At 43.7% G+C, this 15,672-nt stretch overlaps 1 protein-coding gene across 1 annotated transcript; it reads right to left on the bottom strand.

The window, feature by feature from the left end:
- Positions 1-7,130: 7,130 nt before the first annotated feature.
- Positions 7,131-9,139, bottom strand: LOC111859486 (achaete-scute homolog 1b-like). The gene is made up of 2 exons (XM_023842199.1): positions 8,204-9,139; positions 7,131-8,019 (listed from the first exon to the last, which is right to left on the bottom strand). The coding sequence occupies exon 1, from the start codon at positions 8,781-8,783 to the stop codon at positions 8,208-8,210; it is 576 nt and encodes a 191-aa protein (XP_023697967.1). The 5' UTR covers positions 8,784-9,139; the 3' UTR covers positions 7,131-8,019; positions 8,204-8,207.
- Between the last annotated feature and the right edge of the window lie 6,533 nt (positions 9,140-15,672).

Here is a 15,672-nt window from a genome sequence, read left to right as displayed (position 1 = left end):
CTGGGTGGAGGGGGGCATTATGGCTGGAGGGGCAGCATCACCAACACACAGGCTGTGGGATTGCTCCATACACTAAGCAGGCCAGAGCACACCTCCAGAGACAGGGAGAGAGGCGCTGCTTAGGGTAACTAGCATTTTACAGTGAAAAGCAGTAGGTGTGGCTCCTCGGGTACCCAGAGCCCCGGGGGGGGGGGGTTACATCCCCGGCAAATGCAGAGAGCTCCTCCCAGAACCAGCCAGAGATGGCGCCAGAGAGTTTCTTTTGCAGGTGCTATAGGGTTGCTTGACTTTTCAGCGGGGGGGGTTTCCGAAATTAAGGGCTTCCCCGTAATGCGCTGGTCGCCACAGTTTAATTTCTACTGCAGCACCCTTGACACGCATACACAAGCGCACGCGCATACACAAGCGCACGCGCATACACAAGCGCACGCACATACACAAGCGCACGCACATACACAGCACCTGCTCTGTGACTATTACAGTGACATTCAGTGTTAAACACAAAGCGAGTTATTAAATTACAGATAAAATTAAATTATATATTACATTACAGGTAAAAAATTCTAAATAAACCTCTGAAATATCTTGGGGGTGGTAAGTGGGTGCTATGGCTACCATAGGGGTAGCTACAGCACTCCCAAGCCCCTCCCTGGCGAGACCCCTGGAACCAGGTAAGGTCACTTTCACCCATCCATCTTCCTACTGCTTCTCCAGGAGTTACGGAGGGTCTGTCGCTCATCCCAGCAAACATAGAGTACAAGGCTGGGGATAATTCTGGACAGGATGCCAACCCACCGGAGGGCACTCGCTGTCCGTAATTTAGAGGCACCTATTCAGGTAAAACACACGTCTTCGGGCCAAAGAAATCAGAGGATAATCCATGGAGGCGCAGGAGGGACATGCGCACGCTGGTCACAGGCGTGAGGCAACAGTGCGACCCGCAGAGTCACTTTGCTTCCCCCGAGAAGCAAATTCACGACAAAAAAAGCATCTGCGAATGATTCAACTACATCGCAGAGGATCTGCTAGATTCTTGCTCAAACCCGAGTTCGTAACGCGACCCTGGAGATGCGAGAAGCCCCCTTTCTCTTGCTGTGTTTTTCTACCCAAACAGGGACTTGGGGGGCCAGGGTGCCTTCGTCTCTCAGCGTGCCATTTAGCTCGTACCCGGCGGGCATGAATGCAGTGGCATGGGTGTATATAACCTTTGGGGGGAACCGAACGTGGGGTCATGCACTGCTGTTTACTGTACACACTGGCAAGGCTCATCTCATTGATTTTCACCACAACACGCTCCCGCCAGCAAAACACCAGACTAGGGAATAATTCCCTTACGCAGCATAATATTATAACCAAGGCGATGAACGTTATGATGACGAACGTTCACTCCACATGCTGCAGTTACAGGACAGACTGTAAATAAACACTAACGTACTGTATTAACGGCTCGTGCACTCCATATCTATGAGTAACACAGGTACCGGGTAATTATTTTAGCCAGAGGATAATGAAATTGTTTTATGCACTGGTTTTTAATCACGGTGGGGTTGCAGTTGGCCTGGAGCCTGTCCCAGGACGGACAGGATGTGCTGGACGAACACTCTGGTGTTTTTAGACACATGAATTCCCCTGAAAGACATCTTTGGACCACAAAAGGTGACCAGAACATCAAGAAAGGCTAAATTAATACCTATTGTGTGTCAGCTACAGAAAAGCTATTAAAATTCCTGCTATTTCCCGAATCAAGCTTCAATAGGGTAACATTCAAACATTCATCACCTGTAGCTGCTTTTCTTTGTAGCCACAGGTTTCGCACTTTAATGTAAACAATTGCACTCGTCATCTGACGCCATTCAGGAGCGTAATTCAGTGTTTTCCTGGCCCTCCACGCAGCGCATTAATGAAGTGCGTCTCTAGTCCAGTTTCCATGCGCCCGTGCCCCTGTCCCGTGCGTGTCAAAAGCACAGGGGCTGCAGGAGGTCCGATCTCCAGGTGACAGCCCCGGGGATGAGGAAGGATGGGCAGGTTGCGGGATCCACTTCAGAGACAAGACCGCCCCTCTGTAACGGGGAGCACAGGAGAGGGGAACCTCCTAGAAACTGTCTCAAAATAAATGGGGCAAAAAAAACCACCACAACAATAGAGCATCCTCAGTACCGGCCTCCGGTCTCACCTCTTCAGTCTGCGCCCCCCTTCAACCAAATTAAGCCTCGGAACAATTATTCTGATCATTAGGCTGATATAAGCTCAGTGTCACAGAAGCGCAGTGGCCTGCAGTTTAGCAGAGGACAATTAGCTGTTCGCCTGGCATAGAATTACCCTGTAAATTGAGAACGCGCTGTCTAAAGGTCTGGGAGAATAGGGGGTGAAAGGAAAGTGAGAGAGGGAGAGAGAGGGAGACAGACACTCAGAGGAGAAGGAGGGTAAAGGGGGAGATTAAAATTGTTTGAATTAAGTCCACGATCTGCTTATCCATCCATTATTCGGCACAAATCAGGGCTTTGTTTGGCCTGCTGTAAAGGAGTGTCAATCATCTCCACCCGTTTTTTTTTCTTCTTCTTCTTCTTTTTTTTGTACAACGGGAGAATTTATTATGAATTTGCTCCGTCACATAATGAGAAGCCTGCGCTCAGAATGGCCGACGGGGACCGGAGTTAGCCATCACCGGGCCACTTGCGCTCTGGACTGACATCAAAGTGCCAGGGACGTCCAATCAGATTTGTCTTACAGGCATTACATGATGAATACGGTGTGGCCGGCCCACAAAAGCGTCTTTGTGAGGCCCGGAGCAGGGGCCTATTCACAGCGCGCAACAGCCAGCCAGAGTGGAAGTAAATGGCGAAAGGGTCCCGCGAAGCGTCCAAGTTGGGCGTCCACAATAGCTCATGCAAATGACCATGCCCCAGAGGAGTGCTGCGAGAAGCCCTGCTCGAGCATCTGAAGTTCAGGGCCCATTCAGCGGGGAACTGAAGTGGCAGTCAGAACTGTCGGGCTCAGAGCATTCAGCTTCTTCAAGCAGAGAGGGATTACGCTCCCCCCCCATCCCTGGGCCTCAAAGACAGAAAAAAACAGGAGTCTAAAGACTAACTTTTTTTGTATGAGAGCATGCCAGACATAAATCCTGAAGGCCTGGTGCAGTGGGGGCTTCCAGGACATGGTGGCGACGAGGGTGCTCTAATTTGCTAGAGCGGCCTCCTGAAATTAACTTGCGCGAGGGGGAAAGACCGAATGAATCCCGGGCCTGAGGCGGAGGAGAATGGCATCATAAGAGGTTCCTCAGAAGTGGTCCTGTGGCGTGATCCAGGAGCCATGTCTCCACAGCCGGACCTGAGCGGCCGCCAAGCCTGGATGCCGATTCTGGTCCGGTGGGACGGCGTCGGCCCCGGACGAGCCCCCCTCTGCCTCAGTCGGGGTGAATTTCACCAGCCGCTTATCTGGGGACCAGGTTCAAACTGAGCCTTGACCGTGAGGGATTGGGGGTCAATCAACAGGGAGAGGGAGGGGCACCCGCCAGGCAGAGGACTCTGATTGGACCCCACATCTTCGGATGTCCTTCCCTGGGCCTCGCTTCATCATCATCACTATGTGGCTGCCCCGCCACCCTGTGTTTGCTGACATCCCTGGGGGCATCGGCACATTATAAATTTGTCTGTCGGCCAAAGTGTTTCCCTCAATTTTTTTAGTGGCTGTTTAAAAATTAACAGCCCTGTCGCAGACTCCCAAGGCCTCCCTGCCTCCTCTGTCAGCTCGCACCCGTAATAAATCGACCCGACCCATTTGCCCCGCCATGACACGTCAGGGGCCCGCTTGTTCTGGGAGGGCATGAGATGGATGGCGCCGGAGGATAGTGCAGAGCGGGTCAGTTTCTGCTGGGGCTGGTGTGGGCCACGCTTGGAACTCTGGGAAATTGCTGCACTACAGTCTCATCACTTTCAAAATCTACTATAATCACCCACAATGCAGTTTGTTCTCCAGCAGTGGTCCCTGCTATCGGATTCAAGTTTTATTGCCTTCCTCTCCTGTGGACAGACCCTTAGCTCAGTAGACTGGTGCTTCTGTCTGATAAGTAATACTCTGGAGTGGTAGCTGACAGATATTCATCACCCAGTGTCCTTGGCAAATACTGAATTCCATAAAGCACAGCTCAGAAATAAATAAAGAGTGAAACAATACAGGTTCCATTTCTTACTTATAAATATCATTATCTTAGAAATATGTGTTAGCTTTGGGAGGTGCTTCTATACAAACTGATACACATTTTGAGAAACCAGTGCCAGACAATTGAAAGGGCCTTGCTGACTGGTCCAAGTGTGGTATTGCTTGACCGACCTCAGGATTTGAGCTAGTGACCTTCAGGTCGCAGACACAGCACAGGAACTGTCTGCGCCGCACGCCAGCGCTCTGAGTGGCGACTCTCATTAGGAGAAATCGAATGAAGATAGATGGATGAATCTCCTAATTTAAAAAAAGCTTCAGCCTTTGAGGACTGCAAGGTTATTTAAATGGTGTACGCTTACCACACACAGCAGTGGGAGTCACAGTTAAAGAAATGCATGACAGACTGAGGGAAGGCTCATTCTTACAGCTGCCCTCATCCTGCATACAGTCACTGCGACGGAGGGCTTGCATGCTGTCTAGGTCACTGCCTCCCCACCAAACTGGCTTACAGCAGGACTTACCAGACGGGCACAGGTGTGGCCCCACGATTGCACCTCCATACACGTCCAGTTCCCCCTGTCCAGCCATGCCTTCGGGTTCCTATGGTAACATACCCTGGACACCCCAAATACATCTCCGATTTACACGGATTACAGAGCATCGACATTGTCTGACCATCATCAGTTGACACTTAATGACAAAGAATAGTTCACATTGTTACATTATTAAATGTACAGCTGCAAATGTATTAAAGTGGACTCCTGAAATGAACCCTACTTTAAGTGGATAAATCATAAAGTTCATAGATCTTTGGGGTTACAGAATTTAAAAATCGGTCCTGATCATGGACACGTAACAGGTAACATGCCAGAGTTAGTACTCTATAACTTGAACAGAAAACAACTTTTCAGTTAAAAAGGGGGTGATAAACAGGCAAGATGAAACGGGACCCACAATCGCGTTTTTAGATGATTTTTAAAGTAGATGGTAGGTTCCCCGCAAGGAAGCTGAAATATCAGCATATTCCTCTCGTTTATAGAAAGAAAAGCGGGACTAAGCACAGCGTCCGTTTATTTAGGATACTAGTGTAAACTCTACACATATATAGCCATGGTGTGCGGCGCATGGCTATCAATGGACTGCAATTGAAACATCACATCTTTTAACACCAGCTTTTTTTTCTCGACGTGAAGAGAAAGGGTATTAAAATACATATCATCAGACGCAACATAAAGGGGTAGCCCTCCTTTTTTCTGCCTCTGTTATGTGCGGACTCCCGGGGATATTGGAGACTATATAAAGGAATGAGTAATTTCCCCCATTAATCACTTGTTGGAATGACGGCGCGTTTAGGGCCCACGCGCTGGCTGGACGCGAGCCATCAGCCAATGGGCTCGAGCGCGGATCCGCCGCTGAGTGCGGGCGCGTGGCTCACACCTGCAAGGAAAAGCATTAAGGCGAAGGGAAGGGGGTGCAGGCAATAAAGTGGGCCGGCTCCGCATGCTTTATCTCCGGAATGATAAAAACGACTTCGGGACACAGGGACAATAGAGCGTATAATGACTAACCTTACAATGGAAAGGCTCAGCTGCGTGTTAATGCATAGAGAAGTATAATATTGTGTCGCGAATGATGCAGCATAATAAGTAATGCGTCAAAAAATGTCGAAATTACTCTAATTAGCCTATGTATGCGCATAATATATAATATGGCATATAATTGAAATTTGAACTTGTTACAGTTGCAGCATGCAATATCTAGTTTAAATCTGAGGACATACTGTATTTAATACCAGTAATAAAGTACGCACCTTGCAAACAGAAAGTGTTAGAGAGAGTAACGTCTGTTAATCTGCAAGTTTGTTTAGTAGAGATTTTAACTTTTATCTCATCTTTCATTTTTTTAAAAAAGTTAGTATCACAGTTAGAAGAAGAATCTTATTAATGTATTCATACATTGGAAGTGAGCACAAGCGATCTGCGTCTATTGTGCGCGCGCCGTAAGTCGCTGAATCGGTCACCTAAAATTACGAGTCTGACATTGTTCTTATGTATGTGTCCACACATTATTTTTGTGTGGTCTCCCCTTTTGAAGCCTGTTTCATTTTGTTTGTAAAGCTAAAGCCGCAGGTGAAATCCAATTCGTTATTTTTTGTCTGCTTCACTGGCTTTGACAGCGATGTTTATTTACAATAAAAGGCACGCATAATACGTATAATGAGGCGCAAAGTCGCCAATAATAGCGTGCACAATAGGGTGTTGTGATCCCCATTTCGGGGGAGATGGGCTGTTTGATTGGGTTATGAATGCGTGCTGAAAAACGCAGTTGGGGATACAAGTTGGTCTGCAACACAGGTTTTATTTAGATTGATCTTAATCGGGCAACAACAATTTTGACCCAGAGCATTGTCCCACTGATTCGTCTGAACGGTATTTTAAAGTAGGCTCACTCTTTGAAAAAACTGAATAACGCCTCCCCCACCTTTGATTTATTGGTTGTTAAAGGGAGAGGATAAAGAGGAACAATGGCTTGCATGAAACTTAATATTAATCTTTCCGTTCACAATGCAAACAAAGCGCATTGCACGTCGCACGTCTTTTAATAGATGGCGTGGGCCGTTTTGCACAGCTGCGCGCGCCATGTTTTCTTGAATGTATTAAAACATGAGTAGTTCTCGTCTTTTTAAAACGTTTCCAGCACATATGCCACAACGAACATCGTGAAGCCACAGCTGTATTTGTTATGGTACTTTCAAGATCGTTGGACTGCCCAGTTGTATGAAACACGCATGAGCTTTACAACAGGCTACTGGGTGGAAGTGAGCAGTGACTGGTAAACCTTACACCTGATCCCTAAGTTGACGGAAATAACGTATCCAAGTCCTGTCAGGTCCTGCGGGGATCCCACCACCCGCCACTACACCAGCATCAGGTTTTCTTAAGCCTGTTGGTGGATGTGTTGTTTGGGTGGGGATGTATTACAAATATCACACTATATAGGCTAATATTTAGTATAAATAGAGTATTCTTTATTTATAAAGCTTGTTTACATAAAATATGATAATTCTGTTAAAAATTGCATATATACATTTAGTATGAAAAACGGGGAACAGAAGTGCATACATTTGAAGTCCTCCATACAGCGTAAAAGCCTTCAATCAGTCTAACAAGCGTCAGTATTACTGCCATAGCAATTCAGTTCAAACATACTATACAAAAATAATAATAATAAAAATCCAGCGATTCGAACAGTGTTTTTAGATCTATCTATGAAGAAAAACGTTTCTCTTCAGCATTTCCCGAAATCTCAAACGCACTCACACTTAAAGGTGGCAGTGTTACGTTTCTGATACATTTGTTCGTTTGTTTACAAAAATAAGTCTTCATTTAATTCAAACTGCTCAATAATACAAAAAAAAAAAAACGTAAATGTACATAAAATGACAAACAGAAATTTGAAAATCAAATGGATCGTTGAATCCCCAGAACAGCTGACTACTTATCTAAAGTTGATCTTAAGTCTTTAGTGTTTCACAGCAGGGCAGTCATACGGGTATCGAGTACAGCTCTCTTCCACCAGCCTACCGCATTTTCATCATTGTGAAGACTGACTAATCCATACGGTTCCAACTAAATAAAATTAATTGCACTTAGTTTGACAATAATATTATCTCCATAGGTTTTGCTGTGACATCCTCCTTGTCCCTCTGCGCTGTGCCCTTAGGCCGGACGACCTGGCAGTCGCCTCTGATGTTCAGAGAGGCACAGAGAGACAGTTGTAATGCCTTCTCCCGTAGCGTGGCAACGGCGACTGCAGATCCATCAGTGGGATCCTTTAAGGTACCGATTGCACCTGCAATAGCTGGAGAAAAGAGCAGAGATTTAGGACCTTTGCCAAGATGTTTAGCATATCTAATGAATCAAATGCATGCTCGGGTGCATGTTTTAAATGCAGATTGACAATAAACAAAACTGTAAAAAAAATATCGTACGTATTTCAAGATTGCAAAGGTAGCGGGATATAGCTTATAGAACTAACACCACACCTCATCAATATCGGTCGAACCAGGTGGTGAAGTCCAGCAGCTCTTGCTCCTCCGAGCTCAGATGCTCGTAGCTCCCTTCGTCTGAAGAGTAGGTGGAGTGCGGCGACTCAGGGTCCGCAGAGTAGCTGTTGGAAAGGGTAGGGGATGGCACCCCGCACTGGAAGGCTGCAGACACCGCGTCGTGCTCGTCTAGCAGCTGCTGCAGAGCCCGAATGTACTCGACAGCGGAGCGCAACGTTTCCACCTTGCTCATTTTCTTGTTTGCTGCCCCGTTGGGAACATGCTGGCGCAGCGTCTGGAAGCCCATGTTGACCTGTTTGACCCGGTTCCTCTCCCGTTCGTTTCGTCTGGCCACGGCCACCGGCTGCTGCTGTGGAATAGTGTAGCCCAGCCCGTTGAAGCTGAGTCTCCTCTTGCACCTCAGGAGCTCCGGGGAACTCGAGCGCTGTCTTTTCAGCACTTTGCTCTTGCTTTGGTTGTTGGCTGCGTTGGGGTTACCGCACTCCTGCGTCGAACTTTGCAGGGCGAATGCAAATGCACCTTGCGTAATTTGCGTCGCTGTTATTGTGCCGCTTTCCATCTCTGTCTGGAGCGCGATGGGGTGACTTGTAGACAAGGGCTGCGCGACCCTCACACACAGTGAAAACAAACGGGAGAGCTGGCAGTGCACTGCTCTCGTGTCCTTCGCGTGGGGCGTGTGGCTCGAGCGCACTGAGGACTTGGATCCAAACCTTAACAGCACCTACTCCACTAGCTGATCTGCTGCAAACTTTGGCAGTACTCCTCTTTTTCAACACGCGTCCTACACCCCACCCCTTCGGAGATGCACGCTTCCCTGGAAGGCCCCGCCCCGCTGTGTGATTCTTCTGCGCACCGGCTTCGCGAGCCAGGCGCGTGGCTCTGGGAGCTCAATAAACAATCCAGCGCTTTCACGGCACCAGGAGCACGCGCGCTACTCATTTACATTCCAATATACCTAGCTTGAAAGCCCATTGGCTGATTCAAATGGTCTGCAACCGGGCGAAAGAAAAGGAGAAAGAAAGAAAGAAAATGGGGAGAGAAGAAAAAAGTGAATGGTTTGGTTCTTTGAAATGTCTTTTGAGTTTGACAATGTACCCCTGGCAAGACTTCAAATTATCTATGTCTCTCACTCTCCCCCCCACACCCCTTCTCTTCTGAGCTTTTAAAATCTAAAATACCAAGGACTTTCTCTCTGGTATCCAGGTTACTGCCGGGGTGAAGAAAATAACTGGCAAGCGTGTCTCTATAGAATAACTGCTCCTTATAGACCTCGCTTGGAAACACGATTAATTTAAAGGTAAACATCTTTTCAAGATGTGGCATAAATCACAGCAAGCCTCCGCATCATTGCTCGTAAGCTCGAGTTTATTAGCTGTACGTGTATAAGTGCATATATGTAAAACGTATTGCTTTGACAGATTGAGCTGTGCGGTACACGATCCGGTACTCAGCACGCACCAAGGTGCTTTGTAAGTTTAACAAGCAAAGCGACGACAATCGGGACGTTCAAATGACTTTTTATTGCATAAAACTGCATATGTCAAAGGCAACAGATCATAAAAGAAATTCATATACTGTTTAGCTAATTTCCATAAATTGGCAAGTAAATTCATTCTTATAACTACTAAAATAAAATGGCGGACAAATATTGTGTTAACATAACTTAAATATGTATATACATCCAACACGTAAACATAAATATTTACATGATGCCTTAAAAACAGAGTAAGCGTCACAAGCCTCGCGCTCTTTTGATCAGTTATTTAAAGGGATGCTTTCTAGCAGCATCCGGGTCAGTAATGCGCCGCATTTCTGTTGCAAGACAAAACTTTGTGAAATTACATATGCATGGACCATGGCAACATTCCTTTGAGGCACATAATAAACTCAAAAACATCAAACATATACTTATGTTGCCCTATATTGAAACTGTAATGATATCTCCTGTTGTGTGAACTTCACGTACGGTGCAGTCTGGCATTGAATCGCGCTATCAGTTAAATCAGATCATAATACACATTTTGCAGTCATTATGAATGCATTTTGAGGTTGACCCTTAGGGTCCGAACTATCAGTTAAGTAAAGGAATTATGGTTTTGGGACGCACCTTCAGCCTCAATTGCAGTGCCGGGAGCATCATCTCTAGGGGTTCGTCGATCACGAAATTATACAGATAAAATCCCAAAGTATCCAATTACCATATTATTATTCATATGCATATGATACACCGAATTTTCATATTGACATAACACGTAATGATTAGTTTAAACATATAACCAGCGGCATTTGGGCAGGAAGACACCCCAAAATTAGACATATTCTGCCATCTAGTGGCCATTGTAACGCTTCAAGATTAGGCCTACATGCATTCAGGTACGTAGAGAGGGGATGAATTTAAGGTCAGCATCATTAGTTAGTTAGTAGATGTTTTATTTACACATATCCAGTGGCACTTGTAAAAGTGTTGGAACACTTTGAGACGCTTAATTATGGTGACTTAGAATTCAGAATTAGAAGCTAGTGTTAAAGGGACGCTTAACTGGTTGATTTAAGTGCCGCCAATAGATGGCAGTTATATACAACACAATTCGTCTGAAACACAAGAATGAGGCTAGTACGCAATATTCTGGTAATTAGGTAAAGTAATTCCAGGGAATAAAATTACGTTTTGTCGAGAAATATCACATTTACAAATAAACTCCAAAAATGACAGCAATAATTGTCAATTGTAAGGCTACCATCTGTAGAGGTCACATGCTCAACATTAAGTGCCGTAATCACTTATGGACTGATCACCAGCAGACTCCTAGACCTGGGACAACCTCTTGAAATGGATACTGAATTGACAGACCCCAACAAGTTGAGACAGGCAGCAACCTCAATTATGTCTCAGCAAAATGTGGATTCAGACTATTACTTTGTATGTCCCAGTAATTTCTTAGCAGTGGGAACAACTTCAGAATATGACCACGCAAAATAACAAACAACAACACATCTAACTATAAAGAAAGTGCAAGTAGTCCTTCACCTAATCTAAACAAAATGAAAATAAAGACACACAAAATTGACATATCTCCCTAACTAGTCAAAACAGTGAGAAAACAAATCAAAACAAAATGGTGTCGCACTCCATACTTCCCCAGCTACTCATAGTGGACTCAATATTTGCAAATATTTACAGGCTATTTACAAAGTAGATTCAAAAGCCAACAAATCCAAAAAAAGTACTAATCAAAATTCAAGTGCCAAAAAGCAACAAGGGCCAAGTACAACAAATTCAAAATAATGGCCTTCTGTTCATTGTCTGGACGACTTACAAGGGAAATGATGAAAAAATAAATCAGCCTATCGGAATGGAGAGGTATGATATGTAAAAGTGGGCGGGACAAAGATCAGGCACACCTAAAGAAAAAAAGTTTCCTTAGAATGAATACCACAGAAACATCTACCCTGTAAGCAGAGCAAATGACTCCTGGGGTCATAACAATGTCTTCCAATATAATCAACACCCCATAGCACAGTCTGTTGAGGTAATTTATTTACCTTATGCTGTTGTCCAAAGCAACAAAGGTGATAAAAACTTGAGGCCAGAGAGCAGAATCAGGATCTGAAGCAGGTCTGCAGTCTTGTTCAAAGACCCAAGATTGGTATGGTGGACCTGCTGGCCCCAAGATTCGATCCCATGGCCTTTTGGACACTAATGCAGTGACCTACCACACTCAGGTAATACAATGACCTATTACATTCAGGTAACACAATGACCTATTACATTCAGGTAATACAGTGACCTACCACACTCAGATAATACAGTGACCTATTACATTCAGGTAATACAGTGACCTACCACACTCAGGTAATACAGTGACCTATTACATTCAGGTAATACAGTGACCTACCGCACTCAGGTAATACAGTGACCTATCACAATCAGGTAATACAGTGACCTACCACACTCAGGTAATACAGTGACCTATTACATTCAGGTAATACAATGACCTATTACATTCAGGTAATACAGTGACCTACCACATTCAGGTAACACAATGACCTATTACATTCAGGTAATACAGTGACCTACCACACTCAGGTAATACAGTGACCTATCACAATCAGGTAATACAGTGACCTACCACACTCAGGTAATACAGTGACCTATTACATTCAGGTAATACAATGACCTATTACATTCAGGTAATACAGTGACCTACCACACTCAGGTAATACAGTGACCTATTACATTCAGGTAATACAATGACCTATTACATTCAGGTAATACAGTGACCTATTACATTCAGGTAATACAGTGACCTACCACATTCAGGTAACACAATGACCTATTACATTCAGGTAATACAGTGACCTACCACATTCAGGTAACACAATGACCTATTACATTCAGGTAATACAGTGACCTACCACACTCAGGTAATACAGTGACCTATTACATTCAGGTAATACAGTGACCTACCACACTCAGGTAATACAGTGACCTATTACATTCAGGTAATACAATGACCTATTACATTCAGGTAATACAGTGACCTACCACATTCAGGTAACACAATGACCTATTACATTCAGGTAATACAGTGACCTACCACATTCAGGTAACACAGTGACCTACCACACTCAGGTAATACAGTGACCTATTACATTCAGGTAATACAATGACCTATTACATTCAGGTAATACAGTGACCTATTACATTCAGGTAATACAGTGACCTACCACATTCAGGTAACACAATGACCTATTACATTCAGGTAATACAGTGACCTACCACATTCAGGTAACACAATGACCTATTACATTCAGGTAATACAGTGACCTACCACACTCAGGTAATACAGTGACCTATTACATTCAGGTAATACAGTGACCTACCACACTCAGGTAATACAGTGACCTATTACATTCAGGTAATACAATGACCTATTACATTCAGGTAATACAGTGACCTACCACATTCAGGTAACACAATGACCTATTACATTCAGGTAATACAGTGACCTACCACATTCAGGTAACACAATGACCTATTACATTCAGGTAATACAGTGACCTACCACACATATTATTTATAAGGAAATACAGCAATTATAGTCTTATATTTATTATCATGTATTAATTTGGTAATATAGCCTGCAAGGTGTAACCAACCAGGACTTCCATTGTACTTTAGCACATGTGACAACAAATGGATAAAACTGAAAACGATATGGATTTTTTTTCCTTGAACTAAGAGTTAATTTTACTCACCAATTTCAATTTCATCTATTAAACGTAATACAATTTCTTGGCAGCACTTTGATGGGTAATTGCAGCATAATTTGCAGTTACTAAGGGGATTTTGATGAATGCAAATGGGACACAGTAATGAAAAGATGCTTTCAGTAGTGACTGTTTCTCCATCCATAACAATCATTAAGTCTAGTGTTTATTATTGTGACTGACAGACACAAAAGTCCTTACCTAACAGAAGAGATATTCTTCCCCCAACAAATTTCTCAGGTCAGTCAAGAATGGGACTTTCCCTTGTGCTTATTTCTAAGGTTTATCCATCATTATACATTTAGTCAGCTTCCTGAGTAATTTAAATAACTATACACTATCACATTTTCAATTTGCTTTAATGTCACGCTTTTAGTGACTACTTATAAAGCCATTGATGGTTTTTACCTACACGAGAATATAGATGTTTGCTGCTGCTGTTGATGTTCTGATTCACCTTTTTTTTTTAAAAGTAATTTGCTCTTTTACATCTGCTGTATTAAATATGGCAGTTCTCTTTAACAATTTTTTTGATCGATGTCACTAGTCATGCTGCCTGCTATTCTACTGTTGTGTCTTTGTGCTAAATTTCACGATCTTGATAGCTACAATAGCACAATTGTAGCATGCCAATTTTCCTTCATTCTGCATAAACAGCATTTGAGCAAAAGACTCTCACTCCATCTAACTGTTTGACCTCGTTCTGTGGATTAAATTAGGAAGTGAAAAGAAGGAGAAGGGCATTTTAGACTAACTGGTCCTTCCTGTTTGTAAGCCATAAATCTTGCACTTAAAAATATTACTGACGCAAGACGTTCAAGGTATCTTATATCTAGGAATACAGAAGTACTCATCAGAAATACGGAACGGTTCCTCATTCTTGAGCTTTCGAATAGGATTCCCTGATGAAAGTATCCCTATCAACTCACTAAGGTTCTATGCACTTTTAAGTAGGCATTCTCTACTGGTGTACACAAAAAAAAGTCTGCAGCCCCTGTATAGGTTTGTTGCCCAAGGTAAAAACAACATTAATATACCCCAATAGTACAAAAAATGTTCCTCAATGTTCATTTTTCTACCTTAAAAGGTACATTTACCTACAGCTAGGGCACAACTGGCAGACCCTTGAGGGTACAGTCCCAGTGACAAGTAATTGTACCCTCAAAGGTACAAATTGGCACTGACAGTGCAGGACACCATCTCCTTCTGTCCATCAAACACCTCCCTAAACATCCCACAAGAAAAATGGCCTTGTAAAATTCTACCGCCCTCTGAAATATTACTTCATGGCAACTTTATTGCGACAATACTAAGTTTCTGTATTACTAATATTAATGAATTATATGGTGGAAGGGTGACATCGTGGATGTTATGTACGAACTGCAACATCGTGGGTGCAGACTTCAGTTTGGGTTGGGCAACCAGTTTACCTCGAACCCTCAGAGGTTTTTTTTTCTCCCTACTTAGGAGTTTTTGCTTCCTCTCCTCCGTGGTCATCTGGCTTTCTTTCTTTCATTCATTTCTTTGTATTTCTTTCCCTGTTTTTGTATTATTCTATCTTAATGATGTTGTGATGTATCACTACACACCCATGTAATGTGCCTTGGGGCAACTATGCTGTAAAAGGTGCTATATAAAAAGTAAACTGAATTGAATTCGTTAATAAAGTTTTGTATTCCTCAGCACCTGCAGCTGAGATCTTCAGACCTTTTCAGTTCCCCAGGAGTCATCATTCAGTTTCAGCATCTTTAAGACCAGCACAGCTGCCAGAACAACACACAGCCCACATGTATTGGAACTGAAATAATTTTTGGTATATAGTGTACAATTACTAGTGCACACATATAGAATTGAGGGTTCTTCTTAAAAGGCCTGGGCTTTTGAATAGAATTTGAATGCTCATTCTTGTGTTTGAGTAGGTTTCCTCCAGGTCCGCATGTTCAAACTCATACAAAACGTGAACGATTTGGTGGAATTCGGGGCTGTAATCGACATTTTATGCATGGGTCAGTGAGGGACTGTCCAGTGACAGAGAGGTGTCCCATATTACACAACATCTAGTCCATTCCTACAAAAGACCTCAATGTACTGGAATTATCGCATCTGCATAGCCCATGTGATATCAGTCATTTAGTTATATAATACATCCCTAGTAACTTTGAGTCTCAACAATTTAA

The sequence above is a fragment of the Paramormyrops kingsleyae genome, chromosome 13, assembly GCF_048594095.1.
Source record: "Paramormyrops kingsleyae isolate MSU_618 chromosome 13, PKINGS_0.4, whole genome shotgun sequence".
Lineage (NCBI taxonomy): Eukaryota > Metazoa > Chordata > Actinopteri > Osteoglossiformes > Mormyridae > Paramormyrops > Paramormyrops kingsleyae.
This window is presented reverse-complemented; position numbering and strand designations above follow the sequence as displayed.

Coding starts and splice junctions, on each gene's coding strand:
- LOC111859486 (XM_023842199.1), bottom strand. CDS start 8,783: ATGGAAAGCGGCACAATAACAGCGACGCAAATTACGCAAGGTGCATTT.